At 36.2% G+C, this 18,045-nt stretch overlaps 1 protein-coding gene across 3 annotated transcripts in view; it reads right to left on the minus strand.

Annotated features, from left to right (window-relative positions):
* The window catches only part of OSBPL3 (oxysterol binding protein like 3), a 107,354-nt gene that overhangs the window by 34,409 nt on the left and 54,900 nt on the right, over nucleotides 1–18,045 (minus strand). For all 3 annotated transcript variants that reach the window (XM_063303765.1, XM_063303763.1, XM_063303764.1), the window contains exons 3-11: nucleotides 12,756–12,872; nucleotides 12,534–12,587; nucleotides 12,237–12,350; nucleotides 10,545–10,718; nucleotides 9,595–9,718; nucleotides 7,819–7,922; nucleotides 7,470–7,562; nucleotides 2,679–2,835; nucleotides 1,070–1,200 (exon numbers count right to left, since the gene is read on the minus strand). In XM_063303765.1, the coding sequence (XP_063159835.1) occupies nucleotides 1,070–1,200; nucleotides 2,679–2,835; nucleotides 7,470–7,562; nucleotides 7,819–7,922; nucleotides 9,595–9,718; nucleotides 10,545–10,718; nucleotides 12,237–12,350; nucleotides 12,534–12,587; nucleotides 12,756–12,872 (1,068 nt within the window). The remainder of the gene's footprint in view (nucleotides 1–1,069; nucleotides 1,201–2,678; nucleotides 2,836–7,469; nucleotides 7,563–7,818; nucleotides 7,923–9,594; nucleotides 9,719–10,544; nucleotides 10,719–12,236; nucleotides 12,351–12,533; nucleotides 12,588–12,755; nucleotides 12,873–18,045) is intronic.

The raw sequence follows: 18,045 nt of genomic DNA on the forward strand, positions 1-18,045 counted from the left end.
CTCTCATATCAAATCAGCAATAGCTGTCTGTATTTATGGCAATTTATCATCTCCTGATTTACTTCTGATTCCAATCTCAAGTATGGATCATACATTTTACTCTAGGAGAACAGCAGACATTTTTTTCCCCCTTTCAAAACTGACTGCTGTTGATGATCCTGATGACTGATCATTAACCATCTAAGCAGCAAGTTTTCCAAAGCCAATTTTATCTTGTCTGGAACTCAGGTAAGTGACAACACAAGGATTGACCTGTGAACTTACTTCCTGAAGTTATTTTATGTTAGTGGATAGTTTTTTGTTCAAATATCAAGGATGAGTGAAAGCAAAGTTAATGACAGGATTACATTCCACCCTGTTCAGAAAGACTATCAGGGATTGCTTTCAAGCTGCTTCTGAAGGCTTGGGGAATGAATATATTGGTGGTCAAGGCAAATGCCAGATTGATCTATTGTGTGTAGAATGATACAACCAGTTCATTCTATCTATGCATATATTATTATATAAACTGAAAAGCCAAGTATCATTATGTTGCATTCCCAGAACGATAAAATAACAGAATAAAGAAGAGCTAAACATGTGGATGCTCTCACAGTTCTCTGTGTCTACTTTAGGAGTATATGGGTTATAGTCTGAGCAATAATAGAGAGAGGAATAAGCATAGATGATCCTGGGCACTGAAAGGAATTGTTATCATTAACTCCACTAGTTTCTGTGATGAAATACAAAAGCCCACTACTTGGAGATAACACTATCATGGGTAGAACCTACTCACACTAAATGTACCACTTCACAAAGAATAAAATATATGCCTGTGTGCTTAGCACAAGGACACACATTGTGCCTTCTCCAAATGTCTCTACCACAGATAGGCAACTTTTGGCAAAACCACAATTCGCAACTTGTTATGGAAACAAATAAACATGTACATATCAAAGCCTGGTACTATACATTCCTCTGCTCCTCTTTTTTTGGAGTAAACTAAACGATGGCAAAGATCAAACCAAGAAAAGTTAATGTAATTTATAAGGCACATTTTTGAACACTTCAATTAATGTGGGTAACTTACAGATGATAAGGCATTCTTCAGTCCAATTATTTGAGCAGATGGAGATGAGACTGAATCATGTTCAAACATCTGCTTCAGCTTCTCTCTCTCTGTTGATATCGTACTAAAAGCTGACTTTAAGGTAAAGTACACTACAAAAATAGTTCAGAAAAGTTACAGAAATGACAGTCTGTAGGGCAAAATGTAGAACAGTTCAATGCACCACAATGAAGGCAAAGAACACCAAGCAAGCAAACAAACCCAAACCCAACCAATCTGATTGTTTGAATGGACTGTTTTAGCTGTTTTATATAAAGAGCTTTGTGAAGCTTTACCTGTAAAATGGGGATATTAACCTCAAATTAAAATTAAGCAAACACTCTAGGGCACAATGTTAAAATGCAGCTTGCTACACAGTCACCCCTCTTGCTCTTCTGTTGAACATAAAACACAATCAACAAGCAAGTAAGGGCAGCAAATCTAATGATCAGGTGGATTATTTGCATCTGTTGTATATTCATGTTCTTCAATAAAAAGAACAAGCTATGCTACCACTCTGACAAGAAATAAGTAGCTGGATCACCTAACAGCCTATTCAGTTGATTATAATCTCATAATTTGAGCACTTTCTCCACAGAAGGCAATTGCTTAGAGCCACCATATAATGAAAGGCTCAGAAGAGAGAGCTTTCAGTTTTAATGTGAATCTGAGTCTTTTCTAAGAGATTACAAGTGAGTATCAATTGTAACTATATCCCAAGGGGGAAAATCTAAGCCATGATTCATACAGCCATTTCTCAGCACCAAGATCTGGCCTCAACGAAATGCTTTCTCTTAAGTGATCATTATGCTTATGAGATTTGAATTACATTAACACAATTTCACTACCTGAAAATTCAAAGCATTTGATACTTGAGAAAAGCCTGAGCTCAGTAATGAGATTAATGGAGATTTAAAGGCATTTTAAAGGGATCAGTACTTTCTTTACAAAGATCAATCAATCAATCAGTTGGTCATTGAAATGGGAAAGATCACCCATCACTGTTTGGTTCTTGGGATTAATGTCTTAAAAATTGTGTATAAAAGAAGTACTTGTCTCATTTGAAAAAAAAAAGTCCCTGAAAGATTATTAAAATTTATTTAGATGGGAAAAAACTTTGCTGACACAATGGTTACTACTTTACTTATTTATTTTGCAAAAGATGGACTAGTGTCACTTTTCCTGGCCTTGCAGCTCAACATTTTTTTTCTATTTTGTTTTAACTAAAAATAGCTTATTCCCATAGCAACCCCCTTAAATCACAGATGCCAAAGCTGAAATTCAGTAAGCCACTTGGAGCCTCTGTACACATAAACCTAGGGCAACCTAGTGTTTAGATAAAGGTTTTAACAAATGGCTGGTATGTTAAATATTCCAAAGTCTTACACTCAGAGACTGACTTGCCATTTTCTGGGGGAAAAATAATGAAGGAAAATATTTATAAAATACCTCTTGTGGTCCCCATAACTAGTTCAACATTTGGCATTCTTAAATTGCATGCAGTAAGTGTTCACAAAGTTTCATTTTCATGAACCTACAAAATGCTTTCATCATCTTTCCTTCTATTCTAGTGGGACGAATTCCAATTTACCTTTGTGTGCTATGTGACACAAGTCCTCTTGCAGTTTCGAAAATTCTGATGTCACCTCAGAACCATTTGAGTAAATCTTTTCATCCCCAAAATCTAATGTAGATAAATTAGGATTCGAAGCATGCAGCCTCAGTGGAGCAGAAAGGACAGCTGGTACCTGCAAAGAACATGCATTATAATTTTATACTTCTGGAAAATAATACAAAAGATTCATCACTGGACTGGCCAATTCAAGGAAATGCTACAGCTTGCCAAAAAAACAAAAAACAAGAATCCATACAAACTGCCACCCAGATGAAGCAAAACAAGCAAAACATTAACTACATTGCTGTTTCTGAAGTAATGCCAAACATTACTTTGGCACTTTCCTCTGTGTTGGATTTTTTGCCCTGCAGTTTCTCTTCCCACAACAGATTATTCAGGAAATGGATGAACACCTATTTCCTTTCTATTAAAGTAACACTGCAATACTTAAACTTCTGCCCAGGACTCTTCTCTAACTCAATTTCAAGAATCTAGTCTTTATACCAAAAATTACTGAATGTTGTAAAAATGTTCAGATGAAGAGAAAGAGAAAACACAGCAATTGTGAGGAAATTTTTAAAAAAAATGTTTTAGAATGGGTGAAGAAAGTTAAACAAGAAGCTGCCAGTGGAATGCATGGAATTAAAAATAAAAGTGATGACATAATTTGGGATGAAATAAGGGAATGCTGGAAGGTGTTTTTCTTTTTTTAAGAGAGAGATTTGTTGGGAATTATAGTGATATGCTGAAGAGTGGAACTGTAACAAATACTACAAATGTTAACATCCAAGAAATGTCTGAAAAGGAAGGCATAAATATCACGAGGTCATGAGAATGTTGAAAAATGGTAATGCCACAGGTGGAGATAATAGAACTGGACAAATCTTAAAATACTAATGTGGTTTGTTCATAGAGTGACTCTACAACTTGTTTAACATATATGTGAAGACTGCATCTGTGTTAATGATTGGGAAAATGCTGTAACTGTTCTGGAAAAGGTACCAAGAGTAAATGCAGATATTATGGAAAGATTGGTTTGTTAAGTGTGCATGGGAAAATATTTGGCACAATTCTGACTGATGAATACAAGAGATGACAATGAGCAGCATTTGGAAAGTGCAGGGTGACTATGCTGGGTAAGGGGTGCTGAGATCAGACTTTTCCCTTCAGCAAGTCAAGTAAATGAGAAACATTAATGTGAGAAAGTTTATTGTAAGTTTATTTATCTAGACAAAGTGTATGATAAAGGTTGGCTGCTGAATGTGATCAGAGTGTTATATGATAAAGTAAAGCATGTGTGAGAATAAATTGAGTGATTAGAGAATGGTGTAGCATTGAATAGGGAATGCTGGTTGGTAATGTAAATGTGTACTTTTGTATGCAGATGGTACCATGTTGTTGGCTTTGAACCCAAATTTTTGAAATGAATGTCAAATAAATTATATAATGTAACAAGGAATATGGATATGAAATTTAATGTATCAAAGATAAGACAGTTGTGACTGACAAGAAAAATGAAGTGGATTGTAAATTATAGTGAAAAACTAGAGGGAGCACATGAATTAGTATACTGTACATTGGTAAAATGTTTAGTAGAGAGAGGAAAATAGATGGAGAAATCTTTAAGACATGCACATGCTGGTATAAAAGTAGTGGGTAGTATGTGGTCTGTTGAAAGAATAAATGTTGATTGAAATAAATGAAAATAGGTATGTATAACAGCATGTTTCTGCCTACTTTGTTATATAGAAGTGAGAGTTGGCTATGCCAGGAGAAAGATACATGCAAGCTGAATACACTGGATGTGATGAAACAAGAAGAGATAGAGTCAGGAATGTGTGCTGCTGAAGGAATATGGACTGAATATAAAAGTGAGCAATCGGTAAGAAAGAAGTACACTGAGGTACTTTGATCTGTATCAGGAAAAAAAAAAGAAACAGGTCAAGAGGAAAAGGAAGGCTGAGAAAATTTTGCTTGGTGTTTATGAGATCCTGAAAAAAAAAAAGGTGAGAAACTGAAGAAGGGGGGAAAAAGGCAGTGTATGGAGCAATATGTGGATGAGGTGGAAGAAATGATAGGTTTTTAGAATTAAAAGCTATGAAAAGGTAAATGGTTTGTTGTAAACTAGATGTAGATACTCTTCCTCTCATCTTCCATATCCTATGACTTTAATTTCCTTGGCTTACTTTTTTGTGCACTCTGCATAACTTAGCCTACCCTGAAAAGAAATGGCATGATGGTTATGCATGCACATATATTGAAAACTATCTCACTGTTCTCAATGGTATCTTTCTTCTTCTCTGTTCCTCTCTATTCTGTAGTAGCTCATACATTAATAATCAGTTTTTCTGTTTTGATTTTGAGCTTCCATATGTACAGATTACTTTTTCTCCCTCGGTTTCCATATTTTCCTGACAATTTTGCTGATCACTTGTAGTATCACTATTGTAATCTGAAGCCCTACTGGGTTTGTTTTTGGCTTAATGTAAGCCAAAAGAAAGAAACCTGGGCAGAAAGAAACAAAAACATAAACAAAACCATCCATTTTATCCCTTAAACTGTACCGTCTAACAGACCAAACAGTTTTGTCCTACCTAATCTAGGATAGTCTGGGAGCAGCAAAAGGTATGCTCAGGAACAGCAGATTCTCTTGCTGTATAAATGGATTAGTTTAAAACATTTATATCTACTTTTCCACCACCATTAGCATTTCATAATGCTAATATACTGTTAGCATTAAAAAGAATGTTGCAAAAGAACATTAGAATTACTGAATTTGCACAGGAAATGGTTGTGCATAATTAACCCCCTCCCAAAAAAACCCAAATTAGATTAAAATAAAAATGGGTTGAAGCCATGAGTCATGAGTGTCAACTCATAATTAAAATGTAATAGTATCAAATAAAGCTTACGGCTCTCTTCAGCAACTCCCTGTTTAAAAAATGTATCTACTTTAATATAAGGACATGAAAAGAATACAAAATAAAAACAAACAGAACAAAGGAATAAAAAGAACAAAAAAGGGACAAAAACATGCATATAGAATAAAGCTCATTTTTAAATCACAGAATTCAATTCTAACTACACAGAGTAATATTGGTCAGTGTTTTTAGTATATTACTGGAGAGCCAGTTCATCAGCAGAAGCCAAATGAGTATCATCAATCCAAGACTGTAAATCTGGGCCGACACTGCTGTTCCATTGTAAAAGAGGCATCTCTTTTGCTATAACCCATGCTCAGTAAATCCACAGTTCTTCATATAATGATTCCAAATGTTGATACGCAATTCAAAATCACATTCACATCTTTAAACCTTTTATGATTCCTTCCCAAACTATATTCACTGAAGGATGTGAAACTAGACAGAACCACAGTGGGGCCAGCCCCATTGCATATGCCTAAGTGTCCCCTCCATCATTTCACTATGTCCAGCATAATGAAGTTTACAGCCAATCCTTTAAAATATTTCTGATGTGTCCAATAAATAAGAAATTTTTGTTGAACCAAGCTGATCTAAAATCATACTTAATATGATTTTAATACTTAAAATATTAATATATTTTAATATTTTAATATATTTTAATATTATTTTATTTATTATAAATAAGTAAATATTTATTAAATATTGAAATATTTAATATATTTTAAAATCATACATAAGCAGCATACTTAACCACATTTAACCACTGATGCATTAATATTTCCATTCAAGTTTCCTGCCCTGTCTCAGGAATTTCCAGTGAATTTGAGGGATAGTTGCTGATACATCACTAACTGCAAGTTTCTGCTCTATCTCCTCATTACATTTTTGCTCAATCTAGGGGATGCTGAGGTAGAGGAGGAGAGAAGATAAGCGGTAGGATTCGTAGGCTGGAACACAGCCACAATAAAAATGCACTAGACAGTGTGTTAAGGGTAGGTATTTGACTGATCAAAAACAAATACTAGTTAATGTACTGGCTTCATCTTTAGAACAACTAACATATTTGCCACAATTGGTTTAGAAATGTAGCAGCACCTTTTGCTTATAGAACATTCTAGGGTGATAGATTTCAATCAGATGCCTTTTGCCTCAACTTCAGCCAGCCAGCTAGCCTGCCTTCCACAATGGTCACTCCACAGATGCTACACATTTCTACAATACAGTCTGGGGCAAGAAGTTGGCAGCTATTTAATGAACAAAAGGCTGTTTAGTTGTACTTTTCATTTATTAGTAGCCACAAATTCATCCAGTAGATTATAGATTTGTCAGAGCAGATACACATATAGTAAAGTGCAAATGAATCACCACTGACGATGCCTTCCTATATACTGTGCACTGTGAAACTGCACACACAGAGACAGAATAAATGTAACTTGTCTATCTCCCCCCCGCCCCCGGAAGGTAGTATTCTTATAAGCTGGTATCTCTACTTTAGACAAATTAAAAGGAAGGGATAATATTTTGGAACACTGGATGACAGAAAGTGCTTGCCCCCAAATGAGGTTCATGTAGGCATTCTCCAGAAGGATGAAGTCAATCCTGGAGATAAAATGTTGTTTATTATTTGTTAAAAGTTCAGTGGCCAAAAAGCTCAACAGGCTGATTTAAACAGAAGCTCCACTTCCATTCTATGCTGCTTATACTAGCAAAATTAAATTTCCTCCTGCTGTAAAAATAGTAACTAAGGCTATAAACTGTGTTGGAGAAAATGAGTTTTTGACAGCGTATACACACTTTCTCTTAGAGTAAAGAATGGAGTTGAGGTATAGAAGAGATTGTTTACCTGCAACATTCCTTTAGCATCTTTACCGAAAGCTCGGGAACGCCATCTTCTGTGTGTTCTTTTTTCTTTCTTTGGACTTTCAAAGAGGAGGCCCTTTACAACAGCACATGAAAAAGAGAGACGTACCGTTTATCAACACTCTAGGACAGTGTTTCTCAACCTTAGCCATTTTAAGATGTGTGGACTTCAACTCCCAAAATACTTCAGCCAGCAATGCTGGCTGGGGTCTGCTGGGAGTTGAACTCCACACATCTTAAAATGGCCAAGGTTGAGAAACACTGCTCTGGGAAGAAAGTTAGCCTTAGCAAGCAGCATGAGCCCATCAGAAATGGCAATTTCTTCAACTTACTTGCTGAATATTTATGGCAGGTGCCGAATATGTCCTATGGAGGACTTCCATGCTTTGTAAAAGCTGGCTCATCTCCAAGAGATAGTTATGGCAATGGGAGAGGTCTGTTTGGAATAAAAAAAGAAAGGCTTTCACTGGTTTGGTAAAAAGGAAAAGAGAAAAAGCCAAAAAAGATAGGCTAAACAACCAAACTTTTTGTTATACTTAATTGCTGAATAATTTAATGACAGAATGTAAAAGATGTTACTCAATATCTATTTCTGTTCCTGCTTTTATTATTCTACCATTTCTAGAATCAATGATTTAATAGTTGAATTAACTATTTAAAAGGAAAATTTGGAATACAGTTTCTATATTTTAGAATATAGGTATCCTGTGAATTATTCTAACAAAATTATTGATCAATAGCACCTGAAATGATGTTATGTTTTTCTAAAATATATCTGTTAAAATCATTATAGTAAAGTATATAGTATACTATAGTATAGTGAAGAGATTTTAAAAAAAAATGCTGCCATCCTTGAACATAATAGGTTTCTTTTTATTCCCTTGGGCATTAGTAAAAAGAACAAAGACTCTTCCTGTACTTGACAGCTTTAACGGATATAAATTTACTAAATCTTCAAGGGTGTCCCAAGGTTCTTTGTTTTTCTTACTGTTAACAGACAGTACTGGGTCTTGAAACTGTGATAGCATTAGTATATTTACTTAGTTGATATGAATGCATTATTGCTTAGTTTTAGCACAATGATGCCAACTAATCACATTATCTTCACTGTACAATCTGTGGTGGCATAGCTTTGCTACCCATTTATCAGACTTCCTAGAAGAAAAGGGAGATGATAGGAACAGTTGTTACTAAATCCCAACATAAATGAAAAATATGGTTTCACTGACTTTCTCTAGATCAGAATTATCAATAAAAGTATGCTTATTAGTATTCTACTGCAAGAATGTAAGTAACCCCCAACTAATAAACACTGAAGTAGTAAATTTGATTTACACATAAACAAAACAAGATATTTTGCTTGAATTAAGCTGTAACAGCTAATCCTTCATTCAATATTTCCTAAATAACTAAGGCTCCCTTCCCCATCTCCCCACTTAATATATAAAGAAGAAGCTTTCCTAGTCTAAAGTGATATGAGAGAAGAATTCAAGTTAGTCTGCATATGTGACTGATCAATACTTCTGGGAAAAAAATAGTATTATGTATTGTTAGGGACAAAAAAACATAATAAGGGATGGTGCCATGCCAATAGTACATAGTTTTGTGTCCTATTTCTTCCTAAGAAGTAAGAAGCATCTTCTCTAAAAAGTGGTAAGGGCAATCTTGTTTTTTATTTTTTAAGGAAATAAAATTCACATTATTGTTTACAGGATTTATTTGCCATCAAACAATCAAAACAGCCCCAAGCTGGGCAGAATATGGCTATTCTACAAAGACAATGAATTATATTTCATTAAATCTTCTAAGAGAGTCCAATTTACACAAAGGACTCCTGTACTCTATTGCAAAAAGTACACAGAGAAATGTATTTTCCTTCTAAGGTCTCCTTATCCTGCACAATTGCTGAAGCTTTCTTTAAGGTAATTTTTCAAGTTCTTCAAACAGGAATCAGCAGCATTTATTTCAATACCACATGGCATAAATTTTTGTTTTAAGATTAGAGAGTAGACTCTGTAAGATAACAGCTACGTCATGGAGAACCATCCAAGAAAATTTGGAAGATGTAGAATATTTAAATGTTTTCAATTATTCTTTTTTCTTTTTACCTTTTGAGCACCTTTCCATATCTTCAGATGGCTGCAAACAGTTTGGAATTTTTGACTCGTTTAAACAAGAGAATGACATAGTACTTCCCGCCTGCACTGGATTTTGCGGTGTCATGCTGCCTCTCTGTTGCATGAAGACAAGATTTCATAAACAATATCAGTTTTCCAGTGATGGAGGCTGCATAACCTATGAGTCAATGAAGGGTGCTGCAGACTGGGGATTAGCATGGGACAGAATCTATTTGGTGTAGGGGGAGCCAGAAGAATGAAATGGGAGGAAAAGAGAGATACCAAGTACTAAAAGCCAGAGACTGAGCCAGTATTTTTGGCCCTTTTCCTAACTCTAAATCAGTGTTTCTCAATCTTGGCAACTTTAAGATGGTGGCTGGGGAATCCTGGAGTTGAAGTCCAGACATCTTAAAGTTACTAAAGTTGAGAAACAATGCTCTAAATAGAGGTCGTTAGGGTGCTTAAAAGTACAGCAATGAACATATATGTTAAATCAACAATATAGAGTGCACACATATGTCATCAGAGAACATTTAAGAGGAAAAGAGTTCATTTTACAATGCATCTTAAATTTCAGGCCATGACCTCATTCCTTCCCTACTAGTTATCAGTAAAAATGGGCAGAACATGGAAGAGTCCAGGCTTGCTTATCTAGCCATAAATAACCTTTCAAAGGAATGCTGGCTAAAAACAAAAACCTATTTTGTTCTACAGTTTGCTATACTAATTAAAACAGAACAAAAATGCACAAGATTGAATTGTGTCTTTCATCAAATCCTGAGAACTCACAAAGAGCCAATTAACATTTTGATAATGGTTTCTGTCTACATGTTATAGATGTTCCTCAAATTCCACTCATTGTTTGTTGTATTCCATACAATTATCAAACTAAATTAATCCCTAAATGGATGCCCTTAATCTATAGTTCAAACAGATTCTACCTTTTTGTTTGCTGTTGATTCCAAAAGACCAGTTACTGAATCTGCAATAGAGGTTGAAGCTGAGAAGAAATGATTGTTGATATCATATGGAAACATGGAAATTTCATTTTGACGATACATTCTATGATAACGCAGTTTTGCTACCCATTCATCAAAGACTTCCTGAGATTTTGCCTGGAAGAGTATTGAAGATGACAGAAACAATAATTACTAAATCCCAACATAAATATACCATATGGTCTTACTTACTTTCCCCAGTTAGGTTAAAATAATCAATAAAGCAATAATTCTCCCCAAATACTGTATTGTTTTTAGCCTGAGCTGCTTTGCCATGAGGACAAACTAATGCTTCTCCTTAGGAATACAGAAAGCAGAAGATTTACTGCAGCACATGAAATAGATTTGCTTTCTTAGTGAAGTCCTTGTAATTAGTTCTGCTTTTCAACTGAAGAGATAGTAAGTGGAGGGCTAAGGGAAATATGAAAGCAGAAATATACAGTATTTATAACAGCAAACAAGGACCTGGAACAGGTACACAAAAGCACAAAAAAGCAGAAGATATTGGTTGATTACCAAACAAGAAGAATAGGAAGTTGCTCAAAGGTTTGGTCACTTGCTGCCTTTCAGTTGCAGAAGGATTTTTAAAATTTTCCAAGTAACCAATCAGGCCAGCAAAGCAAAAACAAAGCCATACCTCCCTCAGCATTCTACTTTCTACCTGTTTTTTTTTTTTGAGTTTTAAGTTGCATCATACACAAGCAGAAATCTGGCCAGAGACTTCAATGCAAAAATTAATTTTAAAAAAGCTTCTCAAATATACCCGCTTTGGGGATGGTTCGGGTAAGAGTCTGTTTTGTTTACCAAGATCATCAAATGCAGTCTATGGCTTCATCTATAGCCAAAACTACATAAATATCGATTTGAGAACCACAGGAAAAACAGAAGTTAAAAATTCTCCTTTCCTCCCAATCTGCTCTGAATAAAAAGCTAAATAGAAGACCCCACAAAGTCTGGAACTGAGCATTTACCACATCAGGCCTTTGAAAAACCATAGGAAAAGAGTAATGTCAGTAGTGGAAGCCTAATTTATCTTATTTGTGCACATACTGTTGAAAAGCAAAAGGATTTCTGGTTCATTCTGTCCAACAAGATTACATGTAGATCTAACATAGTTCTTATTTGCTGATACAATGTGCTACACCAAACATGCATTTTCACCTGAAACAGGATAATAAACAAACTACATAGTGATGTATCTATGACATTATCTATGATACACTTCATTCCAAGCTTTAATTATATTAAGTAGTTAAATTATGCTCATCTGTTTTCTCCCAAACCCACCTTCATCAACCACTTACCATGGGAACAAATTAAATTATTACATATACAGAAAAATCTGACACTTTGTGTCCAAAGTTAAAGCCTCGTCAGTATTAACAACCAATTTCACATCTTTGGTCACAAAGGCGGCCCTATCTGGTTGCAGTGTCTTTGCTAAATATGAACATATGTGGAGAAGAAAAGCTACTAAAGATTAAATGGTGAAGGTGCATTTTAAGCAAACTGCAAAGGTATGTGTTACTGTACACAGTAGCTTCAAGAGGCTTCTGAGCCTGCATATAGAGGTATCTAGGATCCATGAAATATTTTTAGCTTCAGAATATATCCCTATTACTTAACTAGGATTACCTTCAAATGATAAATGTGTTCCTCAGTATCCAAATCTATACATTTAGTTGATTTCTTCACAGACATCACTGAAAGGCCAACATCTATACATCCATGCAGCTTCCCTTTCTCTATCTGGCAAAAGACATTTAAAATTACTTAATTTGGTTTAGGAGAGAATAACAGAAGATGCTGATTTTCAGAATTACCTCTTTCTTCCTGATATCTATTGGAAACAATCATTTATTTCTTTCACCAAACTCTGAAGCTGCCATCACATTATTTTACATGACAACATCTGCACACTGAAGCACTTACATCGGTTGGGTTCTTTGCATATTTCAAAATCCCTTTGTCCAGAAAGAAGCACCTCTGTAATACAGAAACAAACACTTTTAATCAGGAAGGACAAAATACTGCAGTAAAATTTACTTTTAAACAGCTGCAGTACTCTCCCAGCCAGCCTTTTAGAAAGGACTGCAGACCAAACGTTTTTAATGGCATTGGCAACAAATGCCAGGGATGTAGGTTGATTCTCACCTTGTGCCAACCTTTTAGAGGCCATTTCCTTTTTTTCAGCAGGTAGCCTTCCTGCTTCTGCGGTTCCTGTGTGTAATTCATGACTCCACGAAGCCCTTCTATGATTTCCCAGCTGTCCTGTTTAGAAACAAAATCCAAAACATGTGATGTTTTTTTCTTTGCAAAGTAAAAACAGACCAACAGCAAACTGATAAAGTTCTACCTTATCAATGTACTGTAATTCTATTCCAGGTAACCCAAAACATTTATTATATCAATTCAGTTTACTTTATTTATTATATCAATTTCCTTGAATCAGCAGGAAACTACACTGGCATGAAATTTGCTGTTCAATTTTTCCTCCTATGTCCCCACCCCGCAACAAAACCCCTCTGATCTGGCTTGGCCTGAGAAAGAATGAGTGGCCCAGTATCACTCAGCCAGTTTCCAGGCTTAAGGGAGAAGTGGAATTCATAGTTTTCCAGTTTTCTCTCCCTTGCTTCAGTTTCAAGTTCTGTCACCCAACCTAACTTTAAGGGGATAAGTTCTAAGAAGTTTTATACGTGCTTTGGCTGCCTTTGGGTGATATCAGAATATTACTAATGCCTCTCCAGCTAAGAACAACTTAAGTCTGTGTCACTCATAATCTGGGCACAAATTGAGCGCAACATCATGGAGACCCAACAGAAAAACGATGTTGCTGGGGCATGTTTATGCTGTACAGGTGGTCCTCACTTAACTACAGTAATCGGGACTGGAATTTCCATCACTAAGTGATGTGGTCATAAAACGCAACATCATGTGACTGCATCGTTTAGCAACAGCAATCCTGGCACTCCTCATTGCCATCGTTCAGCTAGGATTGCAGGTTGTTAAGTGAGGACCTCCTTGCAACTTCCTGCCAGCTTCCCACAAGCAAAAGTCAATGGGGAACCCACAGGAATTCACAAGTCCCAGGTGGCTCACAAGCAGGCCAGTGGGCAGCTAAGTGGCTGCTGCTGGGCAGGGGAGGGTGTGCGGGTGGCTAGTGAGGCGGTGGTTGCGAGTGACTTACTGGACTGACTTGCGACCTTCCCTGCCAGTTCCATTGACTTTACTTGACTGAGGGATGCTGCAACCGTTGTAAGTGCAAGCTGGTTGCCAAGTGCCCAGATTGCAATCACGTGACCGCAGGGATGCTGGGAGAGCTGGAATTTTGAGGACTGGCCGTGAGTACCACTCATTCAGCGCTGTTGTAACTTCAAACAGTCACTGAACAAGTGATCATTAACCTAGGACCTGTAGTTAAGTGAAAGCAGGAAATGGCCCTTGGTGGGTTGCAAATCAGGATATTGCAATGGGCAGAAGAGCAAACAGATTTTTTTTTTTAAAAAAAACTGTGGAACTGTGTTAGAGAGCCAGTTTGGTGTGGTGGTTATGACATCAGGCTAGAAACCAGGAGACAGAGTTCTAGTCCTGCCTGAGGCACAAAGCCAGCTGGGTGACCTTGGGCCGGTCACACACTCTCAGCCCTAGGAAGCAGCCAAGGGCAAATCACCTCTGAAAAACCTTGCCAAGAAAACTGCAGGGACTAGTCCAGGCAGTCACCAGGAGTCAAAAACTGACTTGAAGGCACCAAACAACAAACCCCTATGTTAGTCACAAGGAAAAAAAAAACATACAAAGACAGTGAATTTCCAAGAACTTTTCATCACACAAGAGAAATAAGGGAGGGAGAGGAAAGAAGTGGATATTCATGTTTGTCTCTTTTTTCATTTCTGTATTATATATTTAAAGAAATGTAAGAAATAGGTTGTATAAATAAGAAAATCAGGTAGAGAGAGAGGAATACAGGCAGATAGCAACGAATTTGAAATATCATAAAAGTAAAATATGCTAATACTTCATTAGAAGCTTATAGTACTATGAGACATTTCTTATCCATTTTCTAGTCCAGATCCATGTGTCCCTGTTAATCATTAAGCTAAAAAATGTTTGGTTAACATTGCTCATATCACTGAAAGAAAACTATAGGTAGTTCATAATGCATTCCATCAATACAATAAATTAAACATCAAATTAAAATATGGTCTCTAAAACCCAAATTTTGGATGTGGCACAATTGTCGCTGAAGAACAATTTCCAATTAAAATTAAATTCAGTGTCAGATTTATTTTTTAAATACAAAGTTATTCTAGACATCAAGCATATATCCACAATTTAGTTAGCCATTCTTCCAAAGAAGGAATCAAAGGTCTTTTCCTATAAAAGGCATATAAAATCCTTGTAGCCTTTAACATATACAATGCCAATTCAATATATTTTGAAGTAATATATGGTTTAGTAAAATTTAATACAAATCTCTCAGATTGCAATGTGATTTCAGCTTTACAAAATTGTTCCATTCTACAGTAAATTATCTTCCAATATTGGATTTTACAGCACAGCCACCACATATGAAAGAAGGATCCAACCTGCTAGTTACATTTCCAACGGTTTTTAGAAAAAGTATTATTCATTTTAGTGATCAGAACTGGAATAATATAGGTAAAACATCTTATACAATTCTCTCTGTGTATAATATTTGAAGTAAATTTGACTTCTTCCATTGAAATTCCCACTGCTGCATCTTCATATTATGCACCCATTTAATCATACAGTCTTTGACTTGTTCAGATTCCAAGTCATTCTTCACTAGTAAATTACAAATCATGTCTAATAAATGATCAATATGACATAAGATTTTCAAATTTGGTCAAATTTCTCAATATTCCCCCTTGTTTCTGTAATTCTTTTATTGCTGCACTGCTTATTTGAAAATATGGAAAGTGATTAAATGTAGAAGAACCCTGTGTAGTAAGAGACTCAAGAGAACTTATCTTTGTTGTATTATCAATTACATTTATTTATTTTCTATCCTGCCTTTATTGTTTTTATAAATATCTCAAGGTGGCGAACATACCTAATACTCCTTCCTCCTCCTATTTTCCTCACAACAACAACCCTGTGAGGTGAGTTGGGCTGAGAGAGTGTGACTGGCCCAAGGTCACCCAGCTGGCTTTCATGCCTAAGGCAGGACTAGAACTCACAGTCTCCTGGTTTCCAGCCTGATGCCTTAACCACTAGACCAAACTGGCTCATCTTGTAATCTAAATAAATTATCTCTCCACTCAGCAAATTTTTCATCATCATCATCACCATCACCATCAAATAACAAAGCAAGAAGGGAAAAGCCCAGGCTTATTCTTTTCCTATATTTATGCCAAACATTCAGTAAGTTACTTAGTAACGCATGATCTCTTATAGATTGATTTTTTTCTCTGTGTGTCAACCCAGATGTATCTGCGCAACCTCTCTGGAAGAGCTGCCCCTTCCATGGAAGTAACAGAACCATAGGGAAATACAGTATAAGCCACTCTGAAATCTATACAACTATATAACTCAGAAACTCTTTTTTTTAATGGGACCTCACACTCCAGAACGCGATCTGAAATCCATAAAACGGATTCTGTCAATATCGAGACTCATATTAAACAGTTCTGTTGGAAGTTCACACTTACAGCTCATTTAGGGAGCAAGACCTATTTATTTACTCTTACCAGTTCCCTTTATTCTTCCCTTTGCAAAACAGGCAAGTAAGGAATGAGAGTGTTTAGGAGGAAAGCCAGAGGGACACATCAGTTTCAGAGACTTTTTATAGAAACCAGTGTATTTCTCAAGAATTATTTGAAAAGGTTCAAGAGCAAGGTTATTCCAAAATCAAGTTGGCAAGTTTTGCACACTTCTCATGGGAAATTTTTCTGGGTAGCTGGTAATCAGTAGTAATTATTGGGATAAAATAATGAGAAAGTATTCTCATCAAAAGCACACTCTTGGATAATTTTGTCCCTTTTTGCATTTATAGTCTGCACAAAAATCTGACAATAGTGTATACATATTTCAGTCTCCTTTCAATAAAACACTAGAAACATGCTATATACAGTATTCTTAATTGACATGTGTATGAATATCAGATATGCATATTTGATTTTATTATATATAAAGTATTTCTAATATCTATCTCAAAATGCAGAAATAGTGGCAAATGAGTCTGAAAAACAAATGACTGGTCATTCTTTAAAAAGACATGAAAACTTTCCCTCTGACTATCTAAACATGGGAGAAGACAGGGTAAAAACAGACTGCACTTTCAGCCTTTGTGAATGCTGAAGATTCACGTTTCTCTGTATTTCTTACTAAGCAGACTTTATATTAAATCTAAAAATACTTAGTTCAAATGGGACTCAGGTAGCACATCACCAACAGTCTTTGGCAAAATGTATCATGCCTATCACACCAAACCAATAGTACCAGTCATCACAGGGGCAAGATAGGAGAGATCTTTAAGGAAAAAGATAAAAAATAACAGGCAGCTGGATCTGTCCTTGTTTCCCAAAGTATGTTGCAAACTAAACTGTTTTGTTTTAAAGAGAGCTATACCATAAAAATAAATCCCTTTTGATATGGACACAGATGCTGACCACCTATCAGACACTCCACTGGAACCTCCACAGGGCACACCCACTGGGGAGTAGGAAGCAGCTATCACTGTCTTCAGCTCATCACACAAGACAGACAGTTGGGCACTTCATAGTTACATGATTGTCTATACAAGTAACCTAGAGTTCCTGCTTCAGATCTATGAACCTGGACTCATACAGGCAGTCATGACAATTGCCAATTGCCAAGAATAGTTATAACAGCCATTCTACAGAGAAGTCTTGTTACTGCTTTCATTGCCCCACTGGGCTTCCCAGGAAATGTAAAGCTGAAAATTAGCAATTCACTAGTAAAATCTCTGGGATGCATCCCTTTCCACTTCCATCTGTTTTATCATCCTGTGAGGGAAGTGTGCCCTGAAAGATAGGCTAAATGGTTCAGGACCCTGATACTTGAGGACGTACTTCTCCCAGTAACTGCCTACCCAAACATCTGCAGGGGGAGCCCCCCCCCAGCATCCTACTGCTGGGAGAATACATTATGTGGGAATGAAGAGAGGGCTTTCATGTCATGGCATCCTGGCTGTGCAACATGTTTCTCTCTGAAACCAGCTGGCACATTACTTGCCCTCCAGTACCATATGAAGCCTTGACTTTAATCTTGCACTCAGAACTTCACTTCCATACCCTGATTGTGCCATCAGTCCTTTAAGTGCTTCTCTGTTGACCATTGTATGTTTTAAACTAATTCACTATTAATTTTATTTGGTTTTATTGTTTTAGCTTGTTTCTATAGATTGTAAGCCATCATGAAATCTTCTAAAGAGTAGTTGGGCTATAAATACTTTAAATAA

Source organism: Candoia aspera, chromosome 4 (assembly GCF_035149785.1).
Source record: "Candoia aspera isolate rCanAsp1 chromosome 4, rCanAsp1.hap2, whole genome shotgun sequence".
In the NCBI taxonomy this organism is placed as follows: domain Eukaryota; kingdom Metazoa; phylum Chordata; class Lepidosauria; order Squamata; family Boidae; genus Candoia; species Candoia aspera.